We start from the raw sequence: 14,028 nt of genomic DNA, 5'->3' as shown, positions 1-14,028 counted from the left end.
GTGACATCTTTCCAACCATAGTAAAAATGTCCAGTCATTCATCTCATTACCATAACTAATGCCCAAGCATTCATCTCATTTCCATGAGATGATCAATAGTAGTTTCTCAACTGAAGATCATAACTCAAAACACACAAATATAAAATAAAAATTTAGCTAACATTCTTTATTGCTTTAATTCTTAAATTTACCTGAAAATTCAAATCCCATATACTGTCCGTCACCAATGCGGGGCTAAAAATGAGATCAAAAGGAAAACAAAATATGTAAGAGTTCTTTTTATTACATGACATATTTTGTAGACTACTATTTTGTTCTGTTTAAAAAATGTTTCTACTAGCTTTTTTTTTCTTCTTCAAAATAAAGATAAAGTAGTATTTGTATTCCTTTATGATGGCTGCCCACTGCCATCCTAAACATGATGTAAAACAAACACTTTTTCACATGATTGGTGTGTGTCATAGAAGACCAAAAATGTAGAAATTAATTCTAAGGGACCACGGTAAGAGAAAAAAAAAGTTTTTATTGCTTTTGGTGTTAGTAGTTGATAATTGTGTTTAATTTAGTACTGGGTATCTATTCTAAGTAGTTGTTATCGACATTTTGATTGTTATAATTTTCAATTTAGTAAATTAAAGTTAACTTATAGGCCTAATAATTATGTTGTAAATTTATTTATATAAATAAATATATATATATATATATATATATATAGAATATTCATTTAAAATGTTGCCTACACATTGACAGAGATGTACTATGTAGCTTTTCATGAGTTAAACTAAAAAAAAAAATTTTTTTTACTATCATTTAAGAATGACAGTCCTTTTTTTCAACAAACAAAATTTGTAAGGTCTTTATAGAAATAATACCTCTGTTGCCAGAAAAAATATAAATAAATAAAACACAAGATTGAAGCTCTCTGCTCTGCTTGCAACAATAAAAAAAATTATTCATTTTAATAAACAACCTGATAAGGTTAACAGGTAAAGGCATGATCCATTAGTTAAATGTTTGATCTACACCTTGCACACTATACAATAAATTTTGATGTCATGGTTAACATAACAAGCTTTAGTCAAATATTCACAACATGTAACTATTCATTTTAAATTGATCTGCTCCACTGATTAAGTTGTCCTATTGCTTTCATAATTTTGTTCTTGCTATCAGTAGTAATAGTGTAAAGCTTATTTTCTGCCCCTAGACGTTTCTTTGTCATTAAGCCACAGTCTCCAACAGCAACTACAAAGATTATTTAACCTGAAAGCTTCTTAAACTGATTGTAGTATTGACAGATTTATATCACAATATTACCTCACTGTTTAATACAAGAGGATCCACATGGCTGAAAAGGAGAGTGTGGGTGGCATACTTGAAATTAAATTTAATTAGTTATGTAGCCTAGTTTGTAGCTTTAGTATTAATTTTTTTTTTTTGGGTGGGGGGGGGGTCACGTTTTTTATATGTCCCATTTTGTTTATAATAGCTCTACTCCAAAAATTTCATCTTGTCTTAAAATAATTAATAATACAATTAGCAAGTTGAAGAAAATTGATATAATTAAGTCTGAGGAAAATGTATTGAAAGAAATCAAGTTCTTACCAATAAAATTAAATAGCTTTTTAAGGACAACACTATTCTACTACACATTTTACATTTCCCTGATTTTCCATATTATAGTCTTATAAACTTTTCCTACTCCTTATTAACTTTCCCAAAGGTTTTTACAAATCCTCTAATACTCTTAATAATGTTCAAAACAAAAACTTGTGCATTATAAATTAAGATGGTAAATCAGCAAAAATTGACCCAAGGAGTTTAGAGAGACAAGTATATATGTTTTTATTGTTCTGTATAGCATAATATGCAATCAACCAAATCAACAGGTGGAATCTGTCATGGGTATGTGAAGTGCTTCTTTGCTAGGTGTGTTTCTTTTGTGTACCATAACAGTTTGTGTGCTGTTTCTAAGGATGCGCTATGTCGTCATTGCTTCTTTTTTTTTTTATTATTGCTTGTCCTTGACTATCTTCAGATTGTGTTCTTGGGCTTCAAGCCGTGGCAATGTTTTTAAATTCTTTTGACTACTTTCGGTTGACTATGCTTGACTGTGCATTTCACTTGTCATTGTTACATTGAAGACTGGTCTTGTCATTGCAAGATCCAGTTAGGTGGAGAGGGGGGATGTCATGTGCATATGAAGTGGCTTCTTTACTAGGTGTATTTCTTTTGTGCACCATTATAGTTTGTGTGCTGTTTCTAAGGACACGCTATTTTAGCGTCATTGCTTCTTTTTGTTTTGCTTGGGTATCAGATTCTTGGCTGGAGCTTTCCGTTTGTTGTTTTTTCCCCAGCATTGGGTAAGTTAGGTTATTATAATTTCTTCATTATTTTGTAGCTTTAAAAGTTGTTGGTATTATAATCATGTGAATGGCGGTCACAAGGAATGCCCATTTTTCTTGTTTAGGGACGCAGTCTTGGGACTCTGATGGAGTCAAGCCTGATCTGTAGTTGCATGGACCCTACTTGGCTATTATCCATGACATTGGGTTAGGGCAGGCATGTCAAACTCGTTAAGGTATATGGACCGCATACAAAACTTACTATGGCCTGAGGGGTCGCAGCCAAAAATCAATTGCAAAACAGCTTACTAGTTTTATGTAAATTAGAAACAATACAATAGAATACAATAATAAGGACATACCTGTCCTTTAGTAAGGTAAATTTGTAGTGCTATTTGATAATTAAAAATTACTTTGATTGCGCATTTTTTTGTTTGTTTTGATGCTTGACATCTTTCTGGGATACAATACAATACAATAATAATGACATACCTGTCCTTTAGTTAGGCAAATCTGTAGTGCTATTTGATAATTAAAAATTACTTTGATTGCGCATTTTTTGGTTTGTCCTGATGCTTGACATCTTTCTGGGATACAAGTTTATATCGGGAGGAGGTTTGTTTGCCACTGACACTATCATCACTGACGACAAATTTCGATCAGATAATCTCAAACGGTGAGGTGGTTTGTAGCTTTCATTATAGAAAAGAACTGCTCACAGAGATCAGTGCTTGCAAAAATAGCTAGAATTCTGGCTGCAAAATTTCCACAATTCAACGTACCGTTTAGGTAAATAACTAAATTTTGGCGCAGCCACTTCTTTATACTTCGCTTTCAACAAAGAATCTAACTGCTATTCTATCAGCTCTAGTTGCACACTAGCAGCATTTTCAGAAGCAAATGAAAATAGAGATAAAAACAACAAAAATTCCTGCTCGTATGAAACGAAGTCATGAAAACGGCCAGTGGAAGCATCTACTAACGATTCCAGGTGTAAGACATATTTACCAAATGTTGTAGCCGTATTTAATCTATTTATGTCCTGACACGCTGAGAAGTGAACAAGATTTTCTCTTCATATTTGGTTTATCCACAGTCGTAATTTTACTTGAAAGCACTTTACATCATCACACGCAGTTGTGACAATTTAGTCTTTACTTTAAAGTTTCAAATTCAAGTCTAGCAGGTGACCAGTGGCAGTGAGATCAGTTGCAAATGCACAAATCCTGAACCCATTTGTCAGTATGGAAATGTTCAACAGGTTCACCTTTCATGTTCAGAAACAATACAATTTCTTCACGCAGTACAACAAATTTCTTCAATTCTTTATGACAGGAGAGCCAGCAAATTTCGTGTCCAATGTCATTCAGAAATATTGAAAAATGGCGATGATTTAAGCCACGAGCATGAATAAACTTGATAGTGACTGAAACCAGTCTTATGACTAGTGATGGGAACTAAACAGGGGCGGACTGGCTATATGGGCAAACGGGCAAATGGTCGCGACCTAAGAAAAAACATTTCAATGCAAAAAAAAAAGTGACAGCAGCAAGACACAAAGGCCCGAACACTTCATTCTTACTACAATATATTTTGTTTGAAATTCAACAAGAATATCAACAACAAAACAATACAAAATACACTGTACGTATTATCATTAGCAAAACGTTGGACCGTACTTTCTGCTATGCACGAGCGGCATGGACTGCTTTGATGTCTTCGAGGTTGTGTTTGGCCTAATCATTTTGCTGGTCGGCATGGGCCTTTGATGGCACTCGCGTTTTTTTTCTCCTTCCCTCCCCCCTCTTTTAATGGTTCTCATGAAATTTAACCAAAAAGAGGGATGAGAGAGGTTAAGTTAGAAAACATTGATATAACGCAGAAAAAAAAAAGATAGGCGCGACAATTAGCTCTTTAACAATACTTAATAGAAATTAACTTTAACACACACACACACAGCTGCGAAATTGCAAACCACCCAACTTATTCACAGCTCAATATGGGTACAAAGCTCTACTTTCTGCGATTTGAAAGAAAAAGCAAGTTTCTTTTTGTTTATTTTTAATAACATAGATCTAAAAATACTACACTTTAGGCTTAAAAAAATATTATTTAATTAAAAAATAAATCTAGATCTAAATCAATTTTTATACTATTATAATAAATGGCAAACTTATGCTTAGTATGAAGTCATTAATGATGAAAATAATTACAATAATTTATATAGCGCTGTCACATCCGATATTTAATGAAAGGAGATTTATATTTTAAATAATGGTTCATGGTATATTCATATACAAATCGCGTTTTTGAGAATGTACTTGAAGGAAGCAAGATCTTTTCACATTAAGTAAGGGCCTCTCTAACCGTTCTGCTTTCACTTATCCTTTAATGGAATAGGTTGCCTGAGTCAGCCAGGAAAACCAATGATTTAGCATATTTTAAGTCACAGATCAACATGCATGACTATATTGACACATGAAATGCGTAAGACGTAACAATCTTATATTTTGAAGAAACGTCCGTTATCTATAAGTAGGCCTAATACCAAAAAGCTTCAAACTCAATAGGCTGCTATTGTATTGTTTATACTTTCAGACTACATACATGTATAAATAGAATACATTATGTAATCGTACGAATGCTTACCTCCAGTTTTCGATGCGTTATCAAACTTTATATATTTTGTAAAGAATTAGGCTTACACCTATAATATAACACATGGGCGTAGCCAAGAGGGAAGGGTCTTCAAACCATCACTTGCCTCAGACCTCATTGTCTGAAAGGGAAACTTTACTTACTGCCCCAGTGCAGCCAACGTAAGCAAAATACAGTTTTCAAACTTTATGAGCGTAGCCAAAAGGGGTTTTGTGGTTTCCCTTCCCCTTCCAATACAAAAACTAAAGCATTTTACCATTTTCTACTAGTCGCTGGACTCCATTGAATAGCAGATTTGGTTTTTGAATTTTTTAAGCGGAAGAGCAGCACTGTAAATTGCACTGTAGATATCTCAGAATATGCATTTTTAAAGCTTAAAATAACGGAAATAATGCTTGGACCCCACTGGGGGGAGCTCACAGCGCTCCCCCGGACTCCCTAGCTGCCCTTTGGCGGTGTGTACTGTCTTTCCACTAATTATAGGAAGAGAGTATTCTAGGGTAGAAAAAATGTTTGAAAGTATGAAAGATCAGAAAGTAATGAAGATTTATTACATAAACACACAAACTAATATATATATATATATATATATATATATATATATATATATATATATATATATATATATATATATATATATATATATATATATATATATATATAAATTGCGGAGTGGGGTAAAAATCCCCCACCCCACACAGAAAATATATGACATGCCATTTGTGGGCCGGTTTATATGGTAATGCCCGGGCCGATTTTGATACCCAGTCCGCCCCTGGAACTAAACTAACTTTTAAAAGTTAAACTAAAACTAGTTTTCAACTAAAATAAAGTAGTTAAACTATTAGTTTATCGTGAATTTCAAAAGATAGTTAAACTAAACTAAAGAAAGTTAATTTTTCAATTCAAGTAGCTTCCCATCTTTTATTTTCCAGCGTAATAGTTTAACAATATTTTGATAATTTTTTAGGTGGCCAAGCGGGCCGCATGCGGCCCCCGAACGCCGTGTTTGACATGCCTGGGTTAGGGGCATGGCAAGCCAGATTGGACTGTTTACACTGTGACTAAGGTGTGCTTGCCTTTTAACCTAATCTATGTTGCATAATTTCACTTAATTGAGGTGCTCTGATTTAGTATTATTTATAATCATCATTTAGGTCATATTTTATCATTGAATCATTAAACCTTTGTTATTTAAACTCTTGTTGTTAACTAGCAGTACTGCGTACCTTTTTCAATGTGGGGAAAAAAGTATTACTTTTCTTGTATTTTATTATTAATTTATTAGTAGTTAAAAGTTAGGCAATCCACTACTGAATACCGCACATAATTTTGTAAAAAAAAAAGGACTGTTAACTAGTATATGTTAAAATATTGCCATTACTTGTTCTGACTGTCAAGGGTGCCCAGGCAGACAAGCCATGACCAAAATTACAACCCCGACAGAATCTGCTCAGTAAAATCATTAAATGGGAAACAGTAGAGAGTGTTAGGGTACAGCTATCAATGAAAATAATGTCAGAGGAAAGAATAGAGAAAGTTTTGACAACAAAGACATTGTGAACATTTTTTAAAATATGATTTAAGTAATTAAAAGACAAGCAAGCAGTTGTGTGATTGATTTACAAAAATATACATAATTGTAATGAGTATCATGTCTTAACAGATTGCCCTAAACCAGTAATGCCCAACCTAATTTGACCCTCGGGCCATTTTAATTTTCATTACTCGTCTCGCGGGCCACATGACCAAAAAGTTGCAAAAACTAAATGAAATTGTTCTGAAACTATTTTGGTACAAACCTGTAGATTCAATACTTAATTAATAATTCGACAATTAAATTTTTTTTTACGATTAAAAAAATAGCTTAATTCCGCTTCTTAAAATGTGAGCAACAGTATAATAGGCAGCTTTACCAACGACTCATTTTGTGGTCTCTTTTTGGTAAATATTCCCATCAATCCTCCAATATCTAGGCGTAGTTTAACAATCTTTTATTTGCGACTCAAGCTAAGAATGCTGCCATATTTATTTTATGTCATTTTATGTTGTTGTTTTATTATATGTTGGCTTATTACCATGTTCAACAAAAAAGTCAAGATATGTTCACTTTTCCTGGTAGATTGTACATTCAGAGTCCCATTTCATAAATACACATATGTTAAAGGTTATGGTATCAATCCATCGGAGAAAAAGTGAGGGCCCAAACGTATGTAAAGATTCATTTTTTCTACTTTTTTTTTGTTTGGAAAGATTTCTACACTTTGTGCCGACGTTTCGGTGGGCCGGATGGAACCACATCGCGGGCCGGATTTGGCCCGCGGGCCAATAGGGCCGTATTTTGGGCATCACTGCCCTAAACTATTTGTTGAGAACACTTTATCTCACAGTAATGATGTTGACTAAGAGCCAGTGGTATTACAGTTTGTTCTATCTATCAGAAAATCTTGGATACATTATGTAGTGGACCAGAAATGCATACTTTTTTTCAAAAAAAATATAAACAAATCTTCTACTATTATGTTCTATTAGTTATCTTATCTTATCTTATCTAGTCAAATGTTAAAATTCGTTTGTTAGGAATCTCACTGCTCTATTTTGTGTCTGTTCCTGTTTCTTAATATTTTCTTCAGTTGAGGGTCCCAAACAGAGGATGCATATTCCATTATTGGCCTAACCAAGGTTAAATAACATTTCAATTTTAGGTTCTTGATTAATAGAAATTTCTTTTAATAAACCCTAAAGCTTTGTTTGATTTTTTGATAGTTTCAATATGGGGATTCCATGACAGTTTTTCATTTATTATAACACTACCTATTTTGCGTTTTTAGTCTGTGCTACTGGTTTACCATGAATAAGATAAGTGGAATTAATGTGTTTTAGTTTTTTTGTTACTCTTAATAATTGACATTTTTTGTGGGTGGAAAGACATGCACCAATTTGATTCCCATTTCTGTAATTCATCTAATTCTCTTTGTAAAATTTCTGTATCTTGTGTTGTTTTTATTGTTCTATATATTATGCAATCATCTGCGAATAATCTAACTTTTGTTCCTGAACTAATGCAATTTGGTTAATCATTTATGTAAATTAAAAATAGTAGTGGACCTAAGACTGTTCCATGAGGTACACCCGAGTTTACTGTTATAGGTGTTTATTTAGAGCCATTTATTATTACATTTTGTTCTCTCCCTATCAGAAAGTCCTTAATCCACTGATGCAATGCAAAAATATTTTATTTTTTTTAAAGCAAACTATGTTGGTGAACTTTGTCAAAAGCCTTGGAAAAATCTAATAAGATAACATCTATTTGCTCACTATTATTTAAACCTATTGAAAAATCATCAATTGGTCCTATTAGTTGTGTTTCACATGATCTATATTTCCAAAAACCATGTTGGTATTGAGTAAGTACATTATGTTTGTCTAGGTGGTTTATTATGTTGCTACATATTATGTGTTCTATGATTTTACATCTGATGCTGGTTAGTGATACTAGTCTGTAGTTTCCTGTGTCAGATTTTTCTACCTTTTTAAATTGGGGGGGGGGGGGGGTGACATTAGCTTCTTTCTAGTCCCTTGTTATTCTGCCCTCGTTAAGAGATGCCTGAAAAAGTATTTTTAACAATAGTGCTTAGTTCTTTGAGTTTAAACCTAGCTGGAATACCATGAGGTCCAGAAGCTTTTTTGGTTTGATGCTGGCTAATAGTTTTTGGATTCCTTTTCTTGTACTTCTATATTTCCTATGTTGTCCACTTGGTTCAAATTAAGTAATATGCCTTTGTTTCACAGGGCTGAGAAAGCTGATGCAAAGTATTTATTTAGGATGTTGGCTTTAGTTTCATTATCATTTTATAATGTTTTTAAGATACTTTTTAATGAAATTCCAGAGGTCATCAACTGGTTGGTATTCTGATAAGAATGTTTGTTGAAAGTTTAATGCAGCTTGGTGTAGTTGTGTTAAGTTGCATTTATTCCAGAGTAAGATTTCTCTTTTTGGTTTTATATTGGCTACTGCTTTTATCTGACTGTGTATTTTTATGATATCATGGTCTGATAGACCAGGGATAATATTGTAAACTACCACTAATCCAGGTCTGTTGGTTAAGAAGAGATCTAATGTGTTGTTTAATCTAGTTGGTTTTTAAATGATTTGATCTAAACTTGGGTTGTGTAAAGTTTCTATGAAAAGCTCATTTATGTCCTTAAGGTTTTGGTGTTTATCTATCAAACTTATAACAGGTAAGTTGAAGTCACCCATAAACCAAAAAACTGCATTTTAATTTTTTTCTTTAAGTGTAGTTAACTGATTGCATAGTTCTTGCATGCACTCTAAACTAGAATTTGGTGGTTTGTAGATACTGCCTATTTTAAGGGATAATGAGGTAATGTTAATTTTACAATATGTTGATTCTATATTTTTTGAGTTAGGTAAGGTAATTTCTTCTGCTATAAGATGGTTTTTTATTGCTAAAAGAACTCCTCCATGATTATCTGTCTTATCTTTTCTAAATATTTCATAAACACTATTGAAAATATCAGCATTATAATTTTCAGGATATAGTCAAGTTTCTGTTCCTGCAATTATGTCTGGTTTCTCACATTCTAATACATTTTCTAAGTCTGCTGATTTGTTCCTAATGCTATGAAAATTTATTACTAAGGTTTTAAGGTACTTTGGTATTACTGCATTAGTAGGTTTATTTAATGAAGGTGTTTTTTTAGTTTTAGAAGATTTAAGTGGAGTGGATCTGGCTAGTGGTTGGTGAGTTTGGTTTGGGATGGTGTTTAGAATGTTGTATGGGCTAGAAGTGTCTGCATCAAAGGAGTCAAACAGTCCTCATGTAAACTGAGGTAACCCACATAGTACACAGTGCCAGGTTTAGGGTCTTTGTTGCCTAATGCATAATACACAGGTTTATTTATGTGGAGACATGATGGTGGTACCATTCATTACAGGTGTCACATTGAATGGCTTTCTGTTTCAAGTGCATGCTTTTTTTTTTTTACAGATGTTGCATCTATCTTTAGATCCGGGCCCTGGGTTTGATTCTACATCTCCTGCTATTAATATTAAGAGTGATATGTATTTATTTTGTCTGTTTCTAATTGAGAACTTCCATTTGTGATGGGTAATTTTCTTTAATGTTATGGATGTGTGATGATTGGTAATGATTGTTTCCTTTTTAAGTTTAGTGTTTACTCCATCACTCTATTTCCTTTTAGTCACAGATGATCTACATTTTGACAAGTCTGCTGGTGTGTAGTGACCACTTTTGTGTCATGTAATTAATTTAGGATGCTGCAATAAAATATGTGTTCTACTGCTCTGTTATTTCTTGGATCTCCTTTGTTAAAGAGTTGAAAGATAAGGTTAAGATTGGATCCATTTGATCCAGATGCTTTACATACTTAAAACATCTTTTTAATGAATAATGATCTTCATTTACCTTAAAAAAGTAATAAAAAAAAGAATACTTTTTAAAAACAAAACTTATTTCCAAGAACCACTCATTACTGACATTTATCTGAAAATTAAAGGGTTTAGCTCCCTCTCTGCTATATAAGACAAATTAATTAATTAGTACCAAACGATTAACTAATTGGTTAATTTTCAGATTGATTCATGTATTGTTATTGGCTATGAATAATTGTGCAAAATTTCAACTTGATTTAAAAATAGGAAATGGGAGAAAAAACTGAGAAACTTTTAATAAATTAAGGAAAAGACTTACATTTAATACGTCCACTTGTTGTTTGACAATATAAGTGACTTTTCCAGAAATGACATTCCAATTAGTTACATTTTCTAAGGATAGCTTGTACAAACTGTCATCAAATGATTTATTAGTAGAAACTGGCTTGAGAAATTGATCAGCAGGTATACTAATGTTGGTTAGAGGAATGATGCATGGTGCTGTGGCTAAAAAAAATAATTGTTGTATTAGCCCTAATGATATATTTTAAAAACATGAATTATGTTATTATATTAGTGACCATAGCTCTAAAAGTAAGTAAATTTCCCCTTTCAGACCATGCATTTACAGGGCAGATGATGTAATGGTCATCTGTTTCTGAGGCCCACGGTTAATGAGAGTTCATGTGGCCAGTACAATGACCAACTGTCTTTACTTTTCCCCAACTAATGTCAGGTACCCACTAGAACTGGGTGGATTTGGAAATTAAAAATTCCAGTCTTCACCAGGAATTAAACCCTAACCCTTTCTCTAGCTACAAACATTGCAGCAACTAACAATGCAACCCAAGTTTCATTTCAAATCCTTAATCATGAGAATCAGTTCTTTATCAGCTACAAAGGTATGATAATTGAAAATATAAGCATATTCTTTTGGTAGTTAAAATCTGTTGGGCTTTTGAAAAAAAAACATAATAAAGATGCTTTTCTACCATATTGGGGCTAATTGGTAATTTTGCACCATAATCATTACTTTAATATTAATTATCTATTGAAAACTTATTTACTGCATCTTATCAACTGTTTAGATAAACATAAAAGATTTCTTCATTAATCTTAGATGCCTCAATGTACTCCAAAAATTGAACTGCAGTATGTTTTTGGTAAATATCTAAACAAAAAGCTGTTGTAAAATTTTCACCTTACCATCAGAGAGAAAATACAAGACACCAATTACAAATACAAACAGACACAAGAACTGCTCTGTTCACTTAAATACAATCCAACTTTCTGATGCTAACTTCTCAAGTAATGTTTGAATAAAACTGAGAATTTCTAGTTGTTATAATGTTGTGTTATGTGTAATTCACAAATGGAAGATAAAGTTCGTAAAAGAAATAACAAAAAAATTATTATTAATGGGACAATCATGAGCAATTTAAGGCTTTTATTTCACACATGACACCCTGTTCGTTAACTGTTGGCCAAAGAAACAGATGAACTTAACATCTTAGGCTCTATAGAGTGCAAGGTCTGAAAGGAGAAATTTTTTTAAATTGCAAAATTTAATTATCTTTACTTTACAATAAAGACATTGAAGATAGATTCACGACAGTTAAAACCACAGTTACATTATAAATTACTTTATAAATTAAAGATGAAATAGTTGATGGCCTAAAAGTAAATGCATTTGTGGCTCAAAAAGAAAAAAAAAAGCCCTAAATGCACATTCTCCAGGATACTCAGATTATGAGACAAAAGAAAAAATAAATATGCAGAGAAAGAACACTACATAAATTAGTCATCTGCCCTAACCAAAAAAAAGATTATTTTCTTTTACCAGTAAATTATAAAATGTGATTAATATAATGAAAAAAATACTTCCTACTTTTATTTCTTCAAAGTTAAAAAAGACACTATGTAAAAAAACAACAACAATATACTTACTTGTTGAATGTCCAGTGGGGCCACTTACTACAGGCTTAGGAGTTGTTAAAGGAGTAGTAATGGAGGATGTTATTATAGTCGATAAAGTGATTGTGAAAGATCCAAGAGGTGTAGATAAAGAAATAGGTGTTGCAGCAGAAGTTGGTGTCGGTACTGAAGTTGGAGTAAATTCAGATGTTGGTGTTGGGACTGATGTTGGTCTTGACACTGATGTTGGTGTCAGTTCAGAGGTTGGTGTTGGTACTGATGTTGGTGTTGGAGCTGATGTTGGTGTCAGTTCAGATGTTGGAGTTGGAGCTGATGTTGGTGTAAGTTCAGAGGTTGGTGTTGGTGCTGATGTTGGTGTCAGTTCAGATGTTTGGGTTGGAACAGATGTAGGTGTTGGTACTGATGTTTGTGTTGGCACAGAAGATGGAGCTGATGTTGGTGTTGGAGCTGATGTTGGTGTCAGTTCAGATGTTGGTGTTGGCACTGATGTTGGTGTAAGTTTAGAGGTTGGTGTTGGAGCTGATGTTGGTGTCAGTTCAGATGTTGGTGTTGGCACTGATGTTGGTGTAAGTTCAGATGTTGGAGTTTGGAAAGATGTTGGTGTTGGCACTGATGTTGGAGCTGATGTTGGTGTTGGCACTGATGTTGGTGTAAGTTCAGAGGTTGGTGTTGGAGCTGATGTTGGTGTCAGTTCAGATGTTGGTGTTGGCACTGATGTTGGTGTAAATTCAGATGTTGGAGTTTGGAAAGATGTTAGTGTTGGCACTGATGTTGGAGCTGATGTTGGTGTCAGTTCAGATGTAGGAGTTGGTACTGATGTAGGTGTAAGTTCAGAGGTTGGTGTTGGGACTGATGTTGGTGTTGGAGCTGATGTTGGTGTCAGTTCAGATGTAGGTGTTGGTACTGATGTTGGAGTTGGAATAGAGGTTGGTGTAGGTAAAGATGTTGGTGGAGGTTCAGGAGTTGTGGTTGTTGTTGTGGTATATGTTCCAGGAGGAATAGATGTTGGTGTTGGAATTGATGTTGGAGCTGATGTTGGTGTAAGTTCAGAGGTTGGTGTTGGTGCTGATGTTGGTGTAAGTTCAGATGTTGGGGTTGGAACTGATGTAGGTGTTGGTACTGATGTTGGTGTTGGTGCTGATGTTGGTGTCAGTTCAGAGGTTGGTGTTGGTACTGATGTTGGTGTTGGAGCTGATGTTGGTGTCAGTTCAGAGGTTGGTGTTGGAGTTGATGTTGGTGTCAGTTCAGATGTTGGGGTTGGAACAGATGTAGGTGTTGGTACTGATGTTTGTGTTGGCACAGAAGATGGAGCTGATGTTGGTGTTGGAGCTGATGTTGGTGTCAGTTCAGATGTTGGTGTTGGAACTGATGTTGGTGTAAGTTCAGAGGTTGGTGTTGGAGCTGATGTTGGTGTCAGTTTAGATGTTGGTGTTGGCACTGATGTTGGTGTAAGTTCAGATGCTGGAGTTTGGAAAGATGTTGGTGTTGGCACTGATGTTGGAGCTGATGTTGGTGTCAGTTCAGATGTTGGTGTTAGTACTGATGTTGGTGTTGGAGCTGATGTTTGTGTCAGTTCAGAGGTTGGTGTTGGAGCTGATGTTGGTGTTGGAGCTGATGTTGGTGTCAGTTCAGATGTTGGAGTTGGAGCTGATGTTGGTGTAAGTTCAGAGGTTG

General features: G+C 34.0%; 1 protein-coding gene across 1 annotated transcript; it reads right to left on the bottom strand.

Annotated features, from left to right (window-relative positions):
• Positions 1-9,791: 9,791 nt before the first annotated feature.
• LOC129921976 (anti-sigma-I factor RsgI2-like) lies at positions 9,792-13,573 on the bottom strand (the record flags this gene model as incomplete). Its single annotated transcript, XM_056005823.1, has 3 exons — positions 9,792-9,901; positions 12,367-12,400; positions 13,067-13,573. Coding segments are annotated over 3 exons (651 nt in total), but the record flags the coding sequence as incomplete, so codon positions are not given.
• Between the last annotated feature and the right edge of the window lie 455 nt (positions 13,574-14,028).

This window comes from Biomphalaria glabrata, chromosome 1 (genome assembly GCF_947242115.1).
Source record: "Biomphalaria glabrata chromosome 1, xgBioGlab47.1, whole genome shotgun sequence".
Taxonomy (NCBI): Eukaryota; Metazoa; Mollusca; class Gastropoda; family Planorbidae; genus Biomphalaria; species Biomphalaria glabrata.
The sequence above is the reverse complement of the archived record's forward strand: the minus strand, read 5'-3'. Positions and strand labels throughout refer to the sequence as shown.